The sequence below is a fragment of the Dipteris shenzhenensis genome, chromosome 27 (assembly GCF_047967505.1).
Source record: "Dipteris shenzhenensis isolate YYH24624 ecotype China chromosome 27, Dip_SZ_1.0, whole genome shotgun sequence".
NCBI classification, from domain to species: Eukaryota; Viridiplantae; Streptophyta; class Polypodiopsida; order Gleicheniales; family Dipteridaceae; genus Dipteris; species Dipteris shenzhenensis.
Window position 1 is genome coordinate 38553862 of NC_141622.1, and position 19760 is coordinate 38573621.

Sequence of the window (19760 nt, forward strand, 5' to 3'; positions counted from 1 at the left end):
CAGTGTCATGGTCATTTAAGAACCTAGGCAGTACTTGTTGTACCTTGTTAATGTCAGCATCAAATACATTGACAACACTCCCATGAAGTCCATACTGACCTTCGTATGTTAGCTCTCGAATTTGCGTGAATGGTATTCTAATTAACACTAAGCGAGCCTCTATGTCATTGAGAGTGCTTGTAAAGTTTGTTTTGTTGGCCATGCACATGTTCTTGGAGGACAGTAAAGGTATTTTTTTGTTAAATGGCATCTTTATAACAAAGCATATATATGAGCTTGTTTGACAATTGGGTTGACCTCATTAGATTGTGGGAGTTTAACTTCTTCATCTTATTTCAAAATTTCAATGAGCCACATCATATGCATGGAAAACTTGGAGTGTCCAACACTTCCTTTAAATATTGTTGCTTGTACAACATAGTATTTCTTTTTCTCTTTTGACCATGAAGTTTGTTGTGAAATGTTGAATTTTCCATTGGTGGAATTGATGTTGCTATAGATGGAACCGGTTGTAGAACCATTTTGCGTACCTTGTAGACTTTGTTAATAATTGCTCTTGTTGTGTGATGATCTTCCAAGGAAGCGCCTTTGTATAAAGTCGCTATGTCATTCACTGGAAGGTTGGGGTTTTGTGTTACTAGTTCTCATAGAAGCAAGTCATTCTCATTAGACCAAATATTGTACGGACGTTTGGCATGTAAATGAATCAATGGATTAATTGTGCAAACATTTCTTGATTCATCTAACATTTCTTGGGAAGTTTAATTCCATCAAAATAGAGTAGAATGAAGGTTGCTCCGAATATTGAGTGGAAGTGTTCAAGAATGTCGACAATTAGTGCACGAGATGTTGTAGAGTTTAGAGCAAGTCTTTGGACCATTTCCATTGTTAATGAGTAGTCCTTGTTGATCGAACAAAACATATGCCACGGAGTGTTTGTTGTGGTCCATGCCGACATAATGTCATCGAAAAAAGTTTCGAGAATTTGTTGAATCGAAAATAGTTTCAAGAATTTGTTGATACGTAAGAGATTGGAAAAAATGTTGCAAACAAATGAGAACATTTGAGTTCAACGGATTTGCTGCAAGGAAGCTTGAGTTCTCAGTTAGTTGATTCTGTTTGAGGAAGTTGTTTATGTTCATTTTTTTTTGTACTATGGTATGTAAGGTAAAATTGTTCAATATGCCAATGTTTAAAAATCTACACAAGCATAAGCAGGAACACTTGCTCACTTTATTAATGAAAACATATAGAAGAACATCTTACAATTGGAAAAGTACATCATGCATCCCCTCAAATGCAATAACAAACCTAGAGCTGTTAATGGTAAAGCTTCCACTAGGTTTAGTGGTTTTGAGCTTGGTTCTAGCCCCATCATCAAGTCCTCCTCATATATTTGCAGAAAGGGAAGAGATGAACGAAGGACAAAATCAACATATGGTCCCCTGATGTGTACTGACACTTGTCCACCACCACACTGCATAATGTCGCCTGTGAGTGAAGGAACTTGTTTAATGCTTTGAGGACTTTTGCAAGAGTAGCAATATGGTCAAAGAGGGTCTCTACTAACACTTCCACCTCCACAAGACTCGCAAACGTGCTCGATCAAGTCAGCGTTCACATTCGTAAAATGCAACATGCCAAATACCTACAATAGCATGTGAACTTATTGTAAGCATGAACATTAAAATAAAGGTTGTAGCATTACAACTTAGGACGATCACCTTAGTTCCATAACCCAATCGTGAAACTTGGCTAAAACTAAACCTCATAGTAACATCCACATCTTACATACAATTTCTTATCATAGAAAATGAAATACAACATCAAGAGCCAACTTTCAACTGAATCGGAGTCAATGTTAATAACATCATTGACTTCAATTTTAGGTGCAGGTTTGTTGTCCTCCAAATCTCTCTCATGTTTTAATTAAGAAGAACGTTTCACAAGATGTGATTGTGGACCTAAAACTAACGTACTTCGGGTTCTTGCGCATAAGTTTCCTCACTGACAGCAAAAACAACAAAAGTAACCAATTAAAATTCGGACACGAAAACCAAAGTAGAAAATTCCAAAGTTGTTCATGTACCTTGGGCATACGCCTCTTCTGCAACCTCTTGAAAAGAACCTTTCACGGACCTCAGAGGGGTCTTCTTGATGGGAGAATGTTTGAGCAAAATTTCCTTCGGTGGCCTACTTGGGGAAGCGTAAATGGAAGGCGTTGACCTTGGGGTGGGTGGGGATGTGCTCTTGTCCATATAGGAGCAAGCCGAAACTGCAGCACCACCTTCACCCAAGTTCGTAAAGCATCATATGAAGTCTTCAAAAACATAATAGACAAGACACATGTAGTGCTAATTCTCGTGCTTATTCAATCGCAAAGAAAACGGTTATTGCCTGAACTCCAAAGTATCAATGTTTTGAAGCCCTGTCCTCCTATTGGAAAACCCAAAATCTCAAAATCAGTTTTACATTATGAGGGACAGATAACGAATTAACAAAAACCCGCACGCACACCCCTACAATTGCAGTGGACTGTCGTCTTGGGAAGCATAGGAAATTTGTCTTTCCAATTAATCTACTAAAACAAAAGGTCACAGCGTGTACCAAGATTGAGTTCAAATAACGCTTTAGAGATACATCGAAATATATTGCATGCAGTAGATAGATGACAATGGAATCCCAACTACGTTTAGGGAAGTAGAATGTGCGCAAGTTATCGCCTGCCAGGGAAAATAACTGGAGCTGCGCAACCAACAAATACTCAACATACGACAAAACGATTTGCATCTGGAAATCACTACAAGCAAGAACAAATCGACATCTGCATGGCTGTTCACCGAAACACTGGATGAATCCAATCCTTGCATGCAAGGGAAGATGCACACAGAGCGAAGACTACAACTACAAAATAGGACGATGCAGATATACCATCGTCTTGTAACTGTTGTTCATCGAAACACTTGGTGAATCAAATCCTTGCATGCAAGGGAAGACGCACACATAGCGAAGACTACAATTATGAAATAGGACGATGTAGATATACCATCGCCACCATCGCTAACTTTATTCAAGTCATTGTCAACATGCTCCACAACCACAACCTTCTTTGAACTTGGGGTGATAGGGGACTTCAATATTTGTGGACACACTTCAGCAAGTCCTGCACAAACAAGACGACTAATGTGAGAAACTGAAGCGCATGCAAAAAAAAGGAAGGACGCAGTAGAAGAAGACAAGAGAAACAACGAAGGATGACATCGACAGAAGAAAAGGCAAAGCAAACAAGTATTGACCCTTCACGAAAGCTCTGGAGTTTATGTCCATGAAGTCGTTTGAAGCATCCATGATTGCGTGAGTCAGCTAGTAACCACCTGATTGTCTGCCTACCTATACACAAGGATAGCAAGCGGCATGCAGGGTAGTGGTTTCCGATTCGACTGAATCTACATTGCCACACATAAACAGTTCGTTGCTGAAAGTGTGTGTGTAGAGTCGGAGGAAATTCATGGCATGTGCCCGAGGTGAGAGCGAGAGAGGTGTGTTTGAGGGGGGGGGGGGGAGAGAGAGAGAGAGGAAGTGCACTTATTAGGCTGAGTTCAACACTACCCGCTGGCTATCTTCCAAAAGGTGGTGTAAAGGGCTGCCATCTTGGTTGGAGGGATGGGTCGAGACAGTATACAAGATTTGTGTGTGGTTGATGATGAAGGCCGCCCACTCTATGGCCAAATCCTCCAAGTGCTACACTATTGGCCCAGTCCATTGCCTCCAGCCGCTTACACCAATCACAGGCTGGTGACATAAAGTAGCAACCTGATGATGGTGTGCGGGTGTGAACGGCAGCAACCCGAGAGTTCTCGAGGGGGGGGGGGGGGGGTGAACGGGCTCTTATCCAATGCGAGGGGGGCGTTAAGGGGTGAGAGATGAGTGTGTGCATGGGGGGGAGGGGAGATCTGGGCCGTTGGTGAAGGGATGGGGGGAAGGGAGGCCGTAGGATTAAGGATAAAGGGGGCACAACCACACGCCGATGTACATTATCTTCTTCTCCATCATTTTCTTCATCTTTCAAAGCTTTGGCAATCGCCATAGCCAACCTCTCAAGCTCTTCCATCGCCATAGCCACAATCACCTTCCCACATAGCTTCAGCTTCCATGGCTTCTTCCTCCCACCTCTCCCTCTCCGCTGGTGTCCACCGTTGCCCCTGCCCTTCCTTCGATGGCCTCTCCTCTCGCTCCCTTTGCCTCCGCCGTTCCGACTCCCCTGACCTCTCCTCTGAGCTCGAGTCCAAACGCCCCCCCTCCCGCTCCACCACCGTTTGCTCCCTCAAGGACCTCCGTGACCGCATCGACAGCGTCAAGAACACCCAGAAGATCACCGACGCCATGAAGCTCGTCGCTGCCGCCAAGGTCCGCCGCGCGCAGGAGGCCGTCGTCAACGGCCGCCCCTTCTCCGAGAACCTGGTCAAGGTGCTCTTCAACGTGAATGCGCAGCTGCAGACGGAGGATATCGACATTCCGCTCACGCAGATTAGGCCGGTGAAGAAGGTGGCGCTGGTTGTGATCACTGGCGATCGTGGACTGTGCGGTGGATTCAACAACTTCGTGATAAAGAGGGCAGAGCAGAGGATGAGGGAGCTGAAGAAAATCGGTGTGGACTTCACCCTCGTTAGCATCGGCAAGAAAGGAGGCTCCTACTTCAAGCGACGGCCTTACATTCCTGTTGATAAGTTCTTTGATACTGGGAATGCTCCCACCACCAAGGAAGCTCAAGCTGTCGCTGACGAGCTCTTCTCCCTCTTCGTCAGCGAAGAAGTTGACAAAGTCGAACTTCTCTACACCAAGTTTGTGTCTCTCATTCGGGCCGATCCTGTCATCCACACCCTTCTTCCTTTGTCTCCTCAGGGCGAAGTCTGCGACATCAATGGTAATTGTGTCGATGCCGCTGATGATGAGATGTTCCGTCTCACAACTAAGGAAGGTAAATTGAGCGTGGAGCGGGAGAGCATCAGAACCGAAACCGTTGAATTTGCTGGCGTTCTGCAGTTCGAACAAGAACCTGTCCAGATTTTGGATGCGCTGCTCCCCTTGTACTTGAACAGTCAGATACTGCGTGCTCTGCAGGAGTCTGTAGCCAGCGAATTGGCTGCTAGGATGAACGCAATGAACAATGCTAGTGACAATGCTTCTGATTTGAAAAAAAGCCTGTCTCTCACCTACAACAGGCAGAGACAAGCCAAAATTACAGGAGAGATTCTGGAGATAGTAGCTGGAGCAAATGCGTCCTCGTGATCAAATGAGTCTTCGTTCTGCGAATTGCGGATCCATTTGTTTGTACGTTGTAACTTGGAAGTGAGCCCATGTAATGCCTTGCCTATCATTATGTGAAGAATATTGTCTTCTGAGATTTTCTCCTGCGCTGAAGGCTCGCCTATGTATTTCATGACTGTATTTTGTAGATTTAGAGATCAGCAGGCCAGCATCGTGTCTATATCCTCGGCATCTCTTTAGTATGCCTTTCAAATTCTGTGGCTTCCCTGTTAATGCCATTGCGGGACAAGCTCTCCAAAGGGCAAGCTCTGTTTCTGGGCAGATGCATGTAATCTTTCAACGTATCTCAATACCTTCGCTTTAAGCATGGGAACAGCTTTGGCTTCTGTTACCCGATGATCTTGCCCAAGCTTCCTCATTTGTCGAAGATGGTTCAGTGCTAATTTCTTACCAAGTTAAGAAAATCAAATCTTTTGTCTATTGTGAGAAAGAGCACGCTAAAGGGATCCATTCATATCTCACTTTATTGTAATCCTGTGATGTATTCCACAGATAATCTTAGGCACACGTTTCCTTTATATCAGTCTTAGTCATCACTGTATAAACGTTTTTGGCAAGTTATTGAAACCCTCAGACACCTTTCATTCACAAGATCTACATGCAGCCTCGATGCACGGCTCGCTCACATCTCGTCTTTGTTTGCTGTGAGTTCAATCAACATTGGTAAGAGTCTGGTACAAAGTTTGGACCAACAGAGGTGTGGAGCTACAGGTGTAATGCTGTAGCTTGAGGTTTTGAGTTTACCTAACCTGAGCTCAGAAATTTACATATCTTGGATGCTTGGCTCGCACCTATCCATTCAAGTTCTTATGTTCTTTTGAGCTCACACTACACCTCATCTTTGTTTGCCGTATGCTCAGTCAATCCTATTAAGAGTCTGGTGCAATGTTTCTACTGCTTACAATGGGGAGCATTTGACCTATGCAGCTAGATTCGTATGTTTCAAACTCAGGTGAAAACTGTTCGCGAGGGTAAAGCACTTAAGGGAACAGGCAGATAGACAGTAGAATGAAGAGACGATACCGACAATGAAGAATTGAACTCAACTAAAGGTTTCTATACAGTCTGGAATGGTTACGCTAGTACAGGTTTAACCCTGTTCTGGACACTACAATCAAAGGAGAGTATGCCCTGAGAGGAATCACATTCTGTAGGCAGCCCGGGTGAAGGCCAATGGAAGCTCCCATTAGCACGCATCCTGCTTTACTTGTGGTCCTGAGGATGTGCCATCTGGTTTGCTGAAGGTCCTCAGCTTCTTTGGTTGGGTGGTTAATGGATGCAATGCATGGCGTGATTCCTGGTGAGTGTCGCTGTGAGTGAACTCAGCCAAATACCATCAGGCCAGACTTTTATGTTCATCTATTGAGTTCACACCAGCCGAGCTGACCGGTTAGGTCAGCTGACCAGAGATCAGGTCAGTTTAAGTTAGCCAGTCTGCTGCCTAGCCCCCCTCCTTATAAATAGGGCACTGTATCATGTAGTGGCGCAGTTTCTGCCACTGTTTTTCCATTCTGAGGTGCAGTTCTACGTCAGTTTGCACTCTATTATAGGCACAGATTCCAGTCTCCAGCCCGTGTGTGGAGTGTTCCAGGGTGCAATTCCTGCCCTGGGTGTAGTTTTTCTCAGCACGAGTTTCTTGCATGCAGTGTGAAATGTCTGGAGGATGGGTAACCTGGTTCAAGATGTGCTTATTTAAACTGTTTTACTTCCAAGCCATTGTGCAGCAGGAGATGAAGGATGGTGGATAAACAAGTGTGTTGCAGGAATACATGTGCTGCAATGTATCTGATCGAGGCTCTGGAAAGTTGGGAGTTTTTGTCAAAACTTCCCTTAAGTCTCTGCATTATGTACCTCTAAGCATGTGCTCCTTAACCTAGTGCTGGCAAAAACTCCACACTTTTAAGAATCCTCCTCCAAGCCCTAGAAACACCATGAGCAGGACCCAACTCTTCGGGGCCTCTCCCTTCCGCAGCTTGATTTGAAATTTTATTTGTACTATAGGTTCGCTGAGCGCTTTGACAGCCTGCAGTGCATGGGCATGAGCTGATTCTGAATGAGCGGGGGGGGTCCATGGGCTAACAACAAACTCCCTCCCCCTCCCCTCCCTTCTCTTTACTGTTGGTGATTGTTAGGGCAGCAGAAGGAACGATTGACCCACAGGACATGATGACTGCTAATCATGGTTAGTGTTTTGAGAGCAGGCATTCCATAAAGGACCGAGTTGGCTGCAGTCTCCCAGGGGCAGGAGGATCCTTTCTCTTGAAACGGCTTTTGAGAAGCAGCAGTGAGGTTTTAAGGCAGCATGCTGTTGTCGAATGGCCACTTGCCCTTACACTTGAAAAGTGTTGATGAATGACCGTATCAAACAGGCTGCTTGCAGACTAAGTTGGGTTCTCAATGAACAACTCAGCTCTTAGCCGGTATCTCCTTAGTGTGATCCCACATGATGCATGCACTTTGGGGATTGCTCCCTGCATTTTTCCTGTCGTGAGGCGAACAAAGGTCTCACCCAGCCCTTCTGAAATGTCAGAGACTCGGGCCAAAGAGAGTAGGGAGTGAGAGAAGTGCTTCTATCGAGAAAGATTCTGCTGTCCACCGAAGAGCATCTCCTGAAACAGCCTCAAAACTGGTCATGTAACGAATTGTTGAGCCACACCCGAGGCCTGAGGTCTAGGCCACGGCGAGAGCCAGCCGGTCTCAAGGTCAAGACAAGGGTCCTATACCAGGTGTCCAAGGAGTGGACTCTCCTTTGGATGTAGACCCCCTTTTCAGGGAGCAGGAAGGGATATTGAGCCCCTGACCTATACTCTAAGCAACTAGTTCTGTACCCGTGCTTTGCACAGGCATTAAATGTGCTAGGGATTTGAGGTTGGTGATTTTGAAATCAGAGGGGGGGCATGCCACGTGGAGGGCCTCAGCTTGCAAGGAAGAGTGGTGCCATTGCTCTCCACATGGCACCCTTCTCTATTAGGAGTGTATATATAGGCAATAGGCAAAGGCAATGCACTAGCTATTCTTAGCAGCAACTTTAGTTTGCATGCCCAAGTAACTTTACTTGGGTTCCATGCTTTACCTTGTTTAGCTCTACTATTGTATGCCATTCTTAGGTTGGTGCTATCTAAGGGATCTGAATCTCATCCACGCTAGTCTCAATATTAGGCTGATCCAAACCTCGGGTTAGACCACGTCCTAACCCTAGATTAAATCCAAGATCCTACATTAGCCTTGGCCTTGACTTGAGTCTTGCTCAGGCCTCAGTTAGTCCCATTATGAATATAACATCTCCCTTCTCAAATTTTGCCTTTAATTGGTATCACAACTCGAGCCTAGGGCATTGGGTGTCTCTACCTTTCTCTGTGTGGATGGTGACTTCATGCTTTTCTACCTCACTTTATCGATTTGGCATCCTTTATGTACAAACAATATGGGCAATTGGAGGGCTATTGAAGCAGCTCATCTAAGAAGCATTATCTACAATTATAGCTACTCTAGCTTTAGTTTCTCCATGCTTCTTAGTTGAAGCAGCTCAACTTAGAAGCATTATCTACAATTATAGCTACTCTAGCTTTAGTTTCTCCATGCAACAATACTCCCAATTACCAAAAACTATGCACAGACTAAAGCTCAAGTGTAGAGACTTTGAAACTCGTATGTGTGTTGAAAACTTGCTATGCTAACTCACTTAGCTCCTCATGGTATGCTAAGGCTAGGCTCTCAATATTATGCTATCTATGTATCCTTGCTCTTTGGGATCTATGCTACCTATCAAGGCTCAATCTAGAATGCATGAGACATGGGGTAAGAGCATTTATGAAATCACAACACCACATAAGTTTTCCCCTTTTCCTTATCATGTCTCACCTCCACCATAATAGAGGAAGGATAAACATGTGACAAATCATAGGTACATCTGGATCCTCTTTGAATGCAACATGCTACCACACAATTAAGCTCTGTTACTACAGGTCTCCAGTGAGAATGGTAATCATGACCTAAACTATCCTAGGGTTTCCTAGCCAAGGTTCAATGCTAACTAGTGTAGCTTGCAGGATAAAACATACTCCCCTCCAGGATCCTTCAAACATTCAAGACTTCCTCCATAGTTATGAATGTAGATTCTAGTGATACATACATTGAGATATAGTGGCAATGCGATCCACATTTCTCCTCAATCTCATTAGGGGAGAAATGGGGTCTCAATAGGGCCTCCAATTAGTGTTTCGTAATTTCAAGGGATTAGAGAGGGATTTGAGGTGTACCAATGAGAGTGCTCCTTTGTGTGGGGCAATGGTATGTTGAGGTGGAGGGACGTAACAAGCATGCACAGAGCCCCTATTGGCTATTCCTCTTACATTGGGGACCATCAAACATCCTCCCTCCCCCCCTTAACCCATGCTTGACCCTCCTCCGATGTGCACTTACCCCAGACCAGCCCCAAATCTCATTCAAGGCTTTGTGGGCCCTTTTGGGAGAATTTCTCTTCTCCTTTGGTTTACAATAGGTCTACCCCCTCTTTCTCTTCTCCTCTACTCTCCAACTGCCCTCTCCCTCCATTGTGAGCCCTTTTGGACAAATTTCTTTTGTCATGTTTTCAAGGGTCTTCTGCATTGAATTTTTACATTTAGGGGAACCCTATTTGTCTGGTCAAATATCATAGAGCTACTCGTCCTCTCTATCTAAACTAAAAAGCTCTATAATCGGAGTTACAATGCAAAGTTATAGCTATTTTACTATTCTCTTCAGTATTCCATGCAATTACTTCTACCAATATTATGTATTTATTTTAAATTCAATATAGGGGAATATTATGAATATTCCAAGTCAATAAAATACTCTTAACCAAGTTTTGTAATTTTAATGACCACTTCTCATAAATTTAGAAGGAATTTGGTCACACTACAGAAGGCAAAGTTGATCGACACATCAAGGGGTATTCAAAAATGCCAAAGCCCTCCACGGCACAAATTGGGCCATTTGGAGGGTGTCAAAATGGCCAAATCTACATCATGGAGGGCTTTGGCATTTTTTGACACCCCATGACGTGCCGTTCATCTTTGCCTTCTGTGTTGTGGCCAAATTCCTTCTAGATTTGCCACAAATGGTCATTAAAATGGCCAAAGTTGTGAAGTTCCTTCATCTATTTGTGCTAAATATATATTTCTTCATACTAGGTGATGTAAAGGAAGCTAAAAAATTAAATTAGAAAATACATGGACATAGCCAACCTACAAGGTGCAGCCTCCAAGAGCAAGATATACTTAGAATATAAGACTTTTACACCTTGATGTAGTGGAAGACCAAAGTTATCGAACTCTCCTTCAAAATATATATTTCCACATGTAGATCATGAAATGCATCAAAAATTTTCAAGGTGATGTAGGGATATTAAATAAAAAATTACATTAACATAGCCAACCTACAAGGTGCCTCCAAAGCCAAGATAAACAAAAGGTGCCTCCAAAGTTGTCAAGATGATGTAGGGGAAGATCAAAATGTTTTGGATTAAATAAAAAATTACATTGACGTAGACAACCTAGAACATGCATCCCATGATTATCTATGAAGAAATATGGATTTTAAAGGGTAGATGAAAGAATTTGACAATTTTGGTCATTCTAATGACCATTTCTGGCAAATCTAGAAGGAATTTGATTGTGGTGCCGAAGAAAAAGTTGATCGAGACATGTCCAAAAATGCCAAAATCCACCACAGTGTGAGTTTGGACATTTGGACACCCTCCAAATGGCCAAATTTGCACTTTTGACATTTTTGGACACCCCACGATGTCCCAATCAACTTTGCCTCCAGGGCTGTGGTCAAATTCCTTCTACTGCCCCCCATAATCCATATTTCTTCATAGTACATGAAATGCATTATTCTTTTACAAGGTGATGTAGGGTAAGGTAAAAAATTAAATAAAAATTTCACATCGTGGAGGGTTTTGGTGCCTTTTTTCATGACATCCTGATAACTTTGAATTCTGCATTGCGGTCAAATCCTTTTTGCATTTGTCAGAAATGGTCAAAATGGCCAAACTTGGCAAACAACATTTTCTTAACTTATAAGTCACATCCAAATGTCCTAAATTGAAGTTTAAATAGTAGATCTAACATCATGGAATGTAATATAACTTTTGTGTGGAATATGATATAAAAATACATGCAATATCAAAAACAACAAATAATTAAAACAGCCATAAATCTTGCAGTCGGTTTACATACAAAAGATAATTGAGAAAATTAGGCATAGATAGAAGAACATTATCAGAAATGCTTGTATTTCAGATTGTATTACAAAGAGTCTTCATAGCCTGTCCCTCCTCTTTTTAACTCTAATACATCAAGAATAGGGGTCTTTGAATCCTCAAGTAAGTCCTTAGAAACACTGCTAAGGCTCCGCTATATTGAATCTCATATCAACTTGTAATACCTCACAACTTTGTAATATTCATTCTTTCTTATTCCAAATGGAGATATTCCCCTATTTCTTTACAACAATGGTCGATGCGCATAGAAAATATGATGCACACATGAAGAAACATCATTTTAGAAACATAAATTTAAATAAATATTATGCTGCCCCCTTAAGTTTCATGTCCTTTGAGTCTAGAAGTATCCTCTCAAATTGTGTAATGCATCATTGAATTCTTCTTCTACTCTCAACTTCTATGCATGAACAAAGTGCATTATAGAGAGGTGTTGGTAATGGAATTACAAATATCTTATACTTTGCATAATAGCAAACTCAAAAAATTTAAAAGCAAATGTGTGAGCAAATTTAACTCTAGGCATCTCCTTTGCATCACCATGCCTTCAAGTCTTGCACCACGTCCATTTGAAAATACTAGTCCTCATCTATAAATCCTTCATCTTCCTGAGCGACAATTGCAAGGTAATAGTCCTTGTATAAGTCAAAAAGATCTTGAATATCCATCATCAACACATATCCCCTATCACTAAATGTGAAATCAAGGAGGACTGTGGTTGTGGAACGTCTCCTCTCTCTTTTGTGGCAGTGACCTTCTCATTAACTGGGACTAGGGTGTCTCTTTACAGAGCATCAATATCGAATTGCTCACTAAGATGCCTTTCTTCTCATTGATTGAGACTAGGGTGTCTCTTTATAGAGCATCAATATCGAATTGCTCACTAAGATGCCTTTCTTCAGCAAGATCTATTTCATCTTCATCTCTGACTTCCTCCTCTACTTCAAAGGGTTCATTTATTGCCTCTAATGTCTCTTTACCTTCATCATCACCATCAAAATTGACATGTAAGTAGCACATGAAGGCACAATAATAATTGGCTAGTCAGTATTTATTGTTGTGGATTGGACAGTTTTTTTTAGTCCTCTTCATTTCCCTTAGGACCAAGGCTAGTTCTCTTTAACTTTTTCTACCCTTTCCATTTGAGACGAGTCCTGTTTAACTTTTCCTATCCTCTCCATTTGGTCTAGGACAAAGACGAGTCTTGTTTAAATTTTTCCTTATAACATTAGACTGCATGATGTCATCGACATGCACCAATTTGTCATTGCTAGAGACCATAGCACCATTTGAAGTAACTACTAGAATTCTTGCTCTTTTTCTTCAAGATAAAAGGCTACCAAGACACTAATTTTTTCAAGGGAGAAGCCATAGTTAAACATCCGCAATATCCATGGTTGTCGATAATGTTGTCATACTTTCTAAAGAAAGTCCAATAGCTTTTCTTCTAGAGAATCTAGCACACCAAGGATCTGTAATGGATGCATCTACAAAATACAACCATAAAACAAAGGATCACAGACTTCAAAACAAGGTGATGAGGGAGTTTCAAGATCATGGAGGAGCCCTAATCACGTTATGCTGATCTAAATGAGAAAGCAAATAAGAAAAACATGATAAGTCTCAAAATCATCACAATGCGATAAGGGAGTTTCCTGATCGACAAAGGGGCCCTAATCGCATCGTCATGATCTGAACAAAAAACCAAATATGACAAACCCGACAGGTATTAGAATCATCACAACGTGATAAGAGAGTTTTAGAATAGATGGAGGGACCCTCATCACATTGTAGTGATCTAAACGATAAACATAATAAGAAAAAATTGACCGGTCTCAAGATCATATCACAATGCGATGAGGGAGTTCAAAATCAAGAAAGAGGCCCTAATTGCATGTGGATGAAATAGAAATCAGTAGAATACCATGTTGGAGAACAATAAAAGGGGTTGGAGCTCACAAAGTTCAGAGGAAGCAGTTGGGCAGGTTATGCATGTGAGGGAGGGAGGGCCGTGGAAGAGAATAGAGCTAGCAAAGTTCAAAGAAAGCGATTGGGGAGGTCACACGGTGAGGGAGGGAGGGCTTTGTTGTGAAGCAGTTCAGATTTGTATGCACTCGCTTCTTAAACTATTTTGTATTTGCATACATTGTGATTATCAAAATGATAGGTCTTAGCACCACTATTTAAGATAGTCTCCTCTCACAACACCATCCATGTTTTAGAAAAGAGAAACATGTAAAAAGATTCACCATTTTGCAAGAGCATACTGCCTATGCTCACTCTTGACACCAAAATGTTTATGTTAAAGTACATTTGATTGAGAACACCATCTATGTATGCATAGTGTCAACAAAATTTGTATTACATGCCGAACAAAAATATAATGTTACTACATTTGATTCACAACACCATCCATTTCAGGAATGTGTCAATGAAATTTGTATTACATATCAAAGCATAATATATACTACCGGCATACACAAACTATACTATAGCCTAGGGCCAAGGCTTGCATGAACTTAGAGATGCAATGACAAAAACTTTTTCCATTAGCCTTTGCAAAAGACTAAAGATTTGGTAGCTATCCTGCCCAAATTTTCACATCCCTAATGTGATGAAGGCTTGTGAAGCAACCATCCTACAAGATTTTTCACATCCTACAAGAACCTTGTTATAGGATGTGAAAAATCTTGCAAGATGGTTGCTTCACAAGCCTTCAGCAACATCAAGGATGTGAAAAATTGGGCATGATGGATGCTTCACTTGTGAAAGGGCTAGAGCAAGTCTTTAACATGGTCAATTGCTACTATCAAGTCTTTTTCCTATTGCAAGGACTGGAGTATGGAAACAAGTTTATTTATATCGTTGCATTTTTGAGTCCATGCAAGCCTTCTTCACATCAAGGATGTGAAAATTCTTGTAGAATGGCTACTTCCCAGTCAAAACAAGACTCTCTCAAAGGCTTTGTATAGATATCTCAGAAGATTAAGGGAATGGACATGATTGGGGAGAGGGAGACACCACTCCCTGCATGCCTACTCAATTGTGCATCCATGAAGGTCATTGATTGCCATAGCCATGATGGTCACCGATTGCCATAGCCATGATGGTCACGGATTGCATAGCATGAAAGCGGCCAAAACCCCTTCATCAAAAGTCAAAACAAGGCCTCTTGAAGGATTTGCAAAGATATCTTAGAATATATAAGAAATTGGGAGACACAAGGGGATGTTAAGGCCACTCTCAATCACTGATAATGCTGAAGAGTAGATACCCTATGGGCTCATGGGTATCCCTAGGCCTTGTATCTTAGGTGAGTACAAGTTTGTGATGGTCACCGATAGTGTTGAATGAGGAGCATCATGCACTAGCTACCGAAGGTCACTTATTGCCACCAAATTGTTGTCTAAGTGAGCTAAACTTTTTGCTTCATATTGATGGTGAATTGAGCACTTCCTAGCTCTATTTTTTCAAGTGATTTCTATCGCAATGGAGCTGTGGCAAGCATCACTATTGGGAATATGTCTATGTCATGTCTCAATGTGACTTTCTCACCTCTTGGGTTCCATAGGTAGAGGACCACTGCTCTGATACCACTTGTCATGAAAATGAAGAGAGGATGCAAACATTATACCAACACATTCATGATGCTTCATTGGCCCTTCGATGGGGGAGAGTGCCCATGTGTGTGGGACACATGTATTTTTGCTATGGACTACTCTACATGAATAGGAGATTTGAGAATTGAGGGAAGGAATTGAGATAATGCAAGGGAAGGGAGAATGAATGCGAGACATGAAAGGGTACGATCCTTTCAATAGTATCGCTTGGGATCAAAGGCCCATCTTAGCAAGGTAGCCATGGGAATATTCACCTCAATGGACATGAAGGAAGCAAACCTTGTTATGTCCCTAGGTCCTTGCAGCGATAAGTCCTTGATGATGGTGCTGGCATATGGAAGTTTCGGTAGGACGTATGGTCATATTCCATCTTGGGTCCTCTTTGATTATTCTTTTAGGGTAGGAGTCTATTTGTTCTAAGATTGAACTCTCTTCCTCCACTCTATCAAGAATATGCAATGATCGCTTGGGTGTGACATTCGGTATATAAGAAGGGTGGATTGTCTTTGGCCCCTTACTATCTTTTAGCATTTGTTCAAATTTGGCTTAGCATTCTCAGACTAGGTCCTGTGCATCAAGCAATCTTTGCTTCTTATGACGGGGTTGGGATACTCTAGATCATGATGGTTCTTCTTCAGCTACCTTCATAGTTTCTTGTGTAGGTTGGAAGTTGATTAGGCCTCTCTCAAAGGACTTCCCACTAGATTATCATCATGGGATTGTGGTTATGTCCTCATGGAACCCACTCTATATGGTCAATTGGTCCTTTCCTTTCCCCGTATGCACTATTTTTCTCTTTGTGTCATTGATCACTTCTTGCTTACAATGAGAGGTGTTAGCCTTGGCCTTGTGCTTCTTAGATGACTTTCTCAATGATTTGGCTTGCAATTAAGTGATTGCATCCTGGAAGCCATGCTAACCACTTGTCTTTGTTGAACACTCAACGAATTGAGGCTTGTCATAGTGGGCAGTGTAGCCAACCTCTTGAGAGGATAGTATTTCTACAAATGCTCTACCCCACACCCATTACATAAGGATAGTATTTCTACAAATGCTCTACCCCACACCCATTACATAAGGGGGTCGATGTGGTGGGAGTCTAAACTAGAGGTGGGCTCTTGTTTAGGCATTCTGCAAATGCTCTACCCCACACCATTTACATAACGGAGTCGATGTGGTGGGAGTCTAAACTATAGGTAGGCTCTTTTTTGGGCATTTAAAGATCTCCCAACTTCCCTAGGCAAAGAAAACAACCAACTTTGAGGGAGGTGGTTTGAAAGCCCAAAATTTAGGATCACACTAACCCCCATTAGAGCACTTAGCCACGACCTCTCCTCCAAAATGTAAAAACCTGTTAATATGACTCTTCCTGAACTCCACCCCGTTATGCCTATTGGACCATGTGTACCCACTCAAACCTTTAGGGTCATTCTCTATACAATCAATCAAACCTTTGTCTAGGCATAACTCTTCCCAAGCTTTTGACTCAACACTTGAGATCCCCCTCACCAAATGAGACTTGTCCTCATAGTCCCCTAACACCCACCTGCTCCTAAACATCTTCTCATTCAACATACTCTAGCACTCCCTTCTAAAGTGGGAATAATTTGTACCATAAATGCAAACCAAATTAAACTAAAGCCTAGCCACATACATGGTCACCGTTAGGAAATGCCCATTGAGATCTCAAAATAGCTCCTTCCCCTCCATAGGCCTCCTTACCAGAACTATCACACCTCCCCTACCCTACACTTGGGATTTAACAAAAGTTTCATATCCTATCTAATTGAATGCTAGCCACACACGTTCATCAAGCCCAAAATTTACCTCCTGCATTAGAACTATCTTTGATACCACCTATGAAAAGCAACTACATAGCCTTTTTGTTTTATTTTATCATAGTAACCACAAATATTCCATGAAATCATGGACACCTCCAACCTCCCTTTCCCATTACCTTTTTTGGGCCAACTTGGCTTTGTAGGCATCTCGAGGAAAGTTGAATCAATTCTCTTTCCCACTGGCTATACTCCTTGCCATGTTCTTGAGCCTTTTTTAGGCCTCTTTAACTATTGGCTTGTTTGCCACCCTTCATCCAACAACTTTGTATAATGCAGCTTTTCATCTACAACTTCTTCTTATGGAGTGCATTAGGATGTAAATCCTCAACACCATCAAGACACTCTAGCACCTCACTCTTTCCACACTCCTTTGATACTGCTTGAGACATAGAGGCCTTCATCTGATTTGTCGCCTTTGACTTATCCTAGGATCTGACATGTACTTTCCCCTTCATTCCCACAACTTTCCATGAATCCTCAACCATCATTTCTTTCTCATCACCAGCTTTTCTACTTGTCCTTCAAAAATCCTCTTGCATGGAGCATCTCAAGGCCAAATCGTCTTTTAGAGCCATTCCAAACCCCTTGCATGTCATTAGCAATGAGTAAACAAGGCTTTGGAGACTCTAAATAACTTCTAATTGTCTACATGTCTTTAGATTTCTATTGCATTGAGATTTGATCATCCAAAACCCTCTGTCAGCTTTGCATGTCACTTGATTCTAGCTTTGTGTTCTCCAAATCAACCTACTATCTTGCTGAGGCATCATCCATCTTATCCCCCTATGCGAGTTGGTATTCTCCGCTTTCATAGGACAACACCAAGCATAGTGACCCATTTTCCAAGAATCAACAAATGGAGCAAAATGACCTTCCACATAACCATCACTTTGTCGAATGATTGCACATCCATGTAGTCTGTCATGTCTTATTCGTGGTCCCAGAGGATCCATGCAAGCTTTGGTCCAAACACTTTCCAGTCATACAAGGGAACAACCGGAACCCTCCCAACAACATGCTCCAAGCTGATTTTGATGCGCTCTGATGCCAAGCCATGATGGATCAGGAACAATACAAGGCACAGGAGTAAAAATAGGCCTTAAAAGCAAGGGTAGCCTAGCAAGCACATCAGATAGAGTGGCTGCATGCCCTCATTCAATAGAGGTAGCAACAAATCAATAGCCTCCAAGTAGATCTCCAGACAACAAGAGCTTCTACTCCTCTGCAATAGGACCCCAACAACCTCCACGAGCGGCTCTTGAATGCGTCTATATGGGCATCCTCACTTTGCTTCATCACTAACCACACAGTTGAAGACACCTTCAAGTAAAATTTTCACACCATCTCTGTGGCCACAGTGATATAAATTTTGATCACAGCACACGACTTAGAGACCCTACTCTACCACAATAATTATTAGGCTCATCCCCTAATAGCCATGGCATATTTTCATGAGGACATAGTCCTCCAAGATGATGTCGACATTCTTACGCTCTATTACCACCCCGTTGTATATAACTTCATGGCATGGATTATATTCATCCAGGGCTCCTAAATTTTTACCAATGACAGTAGTCCCATGCTAGATCTACTTAAGCCTAATGCCCTACAAGACCTATCGTGCAACCTGGAAATCTTAGAAAGAAGCCTACAGCGGTTGCAAGCCTATGGGCATGAGGATGTCAATTTACATTCAATCGCCCTTTGGCTATAACACAATGAGTGATATCCCTCGACTAGAATCATTGTCCTATATAACAATGTCTTAGAACCTATCCAGAATATGATTCAAATAGGTATTAGCTAGTTTGATGATTCTCATGTAGCCTATCCCACAACTCTTCCAGAAGTAGATGTCGACACTACATGGACTCTATTTAGCATTGCACCATAGCCACCACCTCTTCTAACCCCAACAAGCACCTAGTTGTGACCCAACCTCCACTGTCACTAGCACCACCAATCCATCACAGCTCTCCACATCATAGCACATGACCACAGACACGCAGTAGCAGTCGCTCAAACCGAAGGGTCCAAAGGACATGGGTACAAACACCTGGTACAAGATTCTTAAACCCATGATCTTCTCAAATGTTGAAGGCCCTTATGAGGAGGAAGGATAGGAGGAGGTGAATGAGCACCCACATGAGGGGGAGGACTAGCCATAGGAGTAGATACCCGACCATGATACATGGTACGAGGCCATTACATCCTTTATTAACAAATGGAAGGGTAAGCTCTAGAGCTTCCATATCAATATCAGCCCCACAAAGATATCATGAAAGTGTATGCCCTCACCGAACTCATCCAAAGAATCTTTAGAAAATGGAGACAAGAGCATTCCAACTAGATAAGGGGCGGGTACAACATGCCAGATTACATCCTGACCATAGATGCGGAAGCCACGGTGCCTATAGCCTCAGTAGTGGCAGATACCATTTTTGAAACATGAGGTATTTTGGAGAACCTATGGTTCAGTTGGCCTCAAACAGCAGGTAGACCCCACATATATGCCTCTATGTCATAGATGGAGATTTGCCAAATTTTGAGAAGATGCGTGCATCCGATCCCAATATTGTATATAACATCCCCAAGTTTGATTTTGCGGAGGTGGGATCATCTTATTCATTGGCTACTCAAATGGAAGAATTCAATACCACCTTTACTTTAGTCTCAGATCCAGCAGTCATGGGCCACCATGCATTT

At 42.3% G+C, this 19760-nt stretch overlaps 1 protein-coding gene across 1 annotated transcript; it reads left to right on the top strand.

Annotated features, from left to right (window-relative positions):
* The first annotated feature begins 4028 nt into the window (after nt 1-4028).
* LOC147884261 (ATP synthase gamma chain 1, chloroplastic-like) lies at nt 4029-5659 on the top strand. Its single transcript, XM_087398480.1, has one exon. The coding sequence runs from the start codon at nt 4153-4155 to the stop codon at nt 5287-5289; it is 1137 nt and encodes a 378-aa protein (XP_087254606.1). The 5' UTR covers nt 4029-4152; the 3' UTR covers nt 5290-5659.
* Nucleotides 5660-19760: the final 14101 nt, after the last annotated feature.

Bases quoted from the DNA above. Each gene is read 5' to 3' on its own strand.
- LOC147884261 (XM_087398480.1), top strand. From the start codon at position 4,153: ATGGCTTCTTCCTCCCACCTCTCCCTCTCCGCTGGTGTCCACCGTTGC.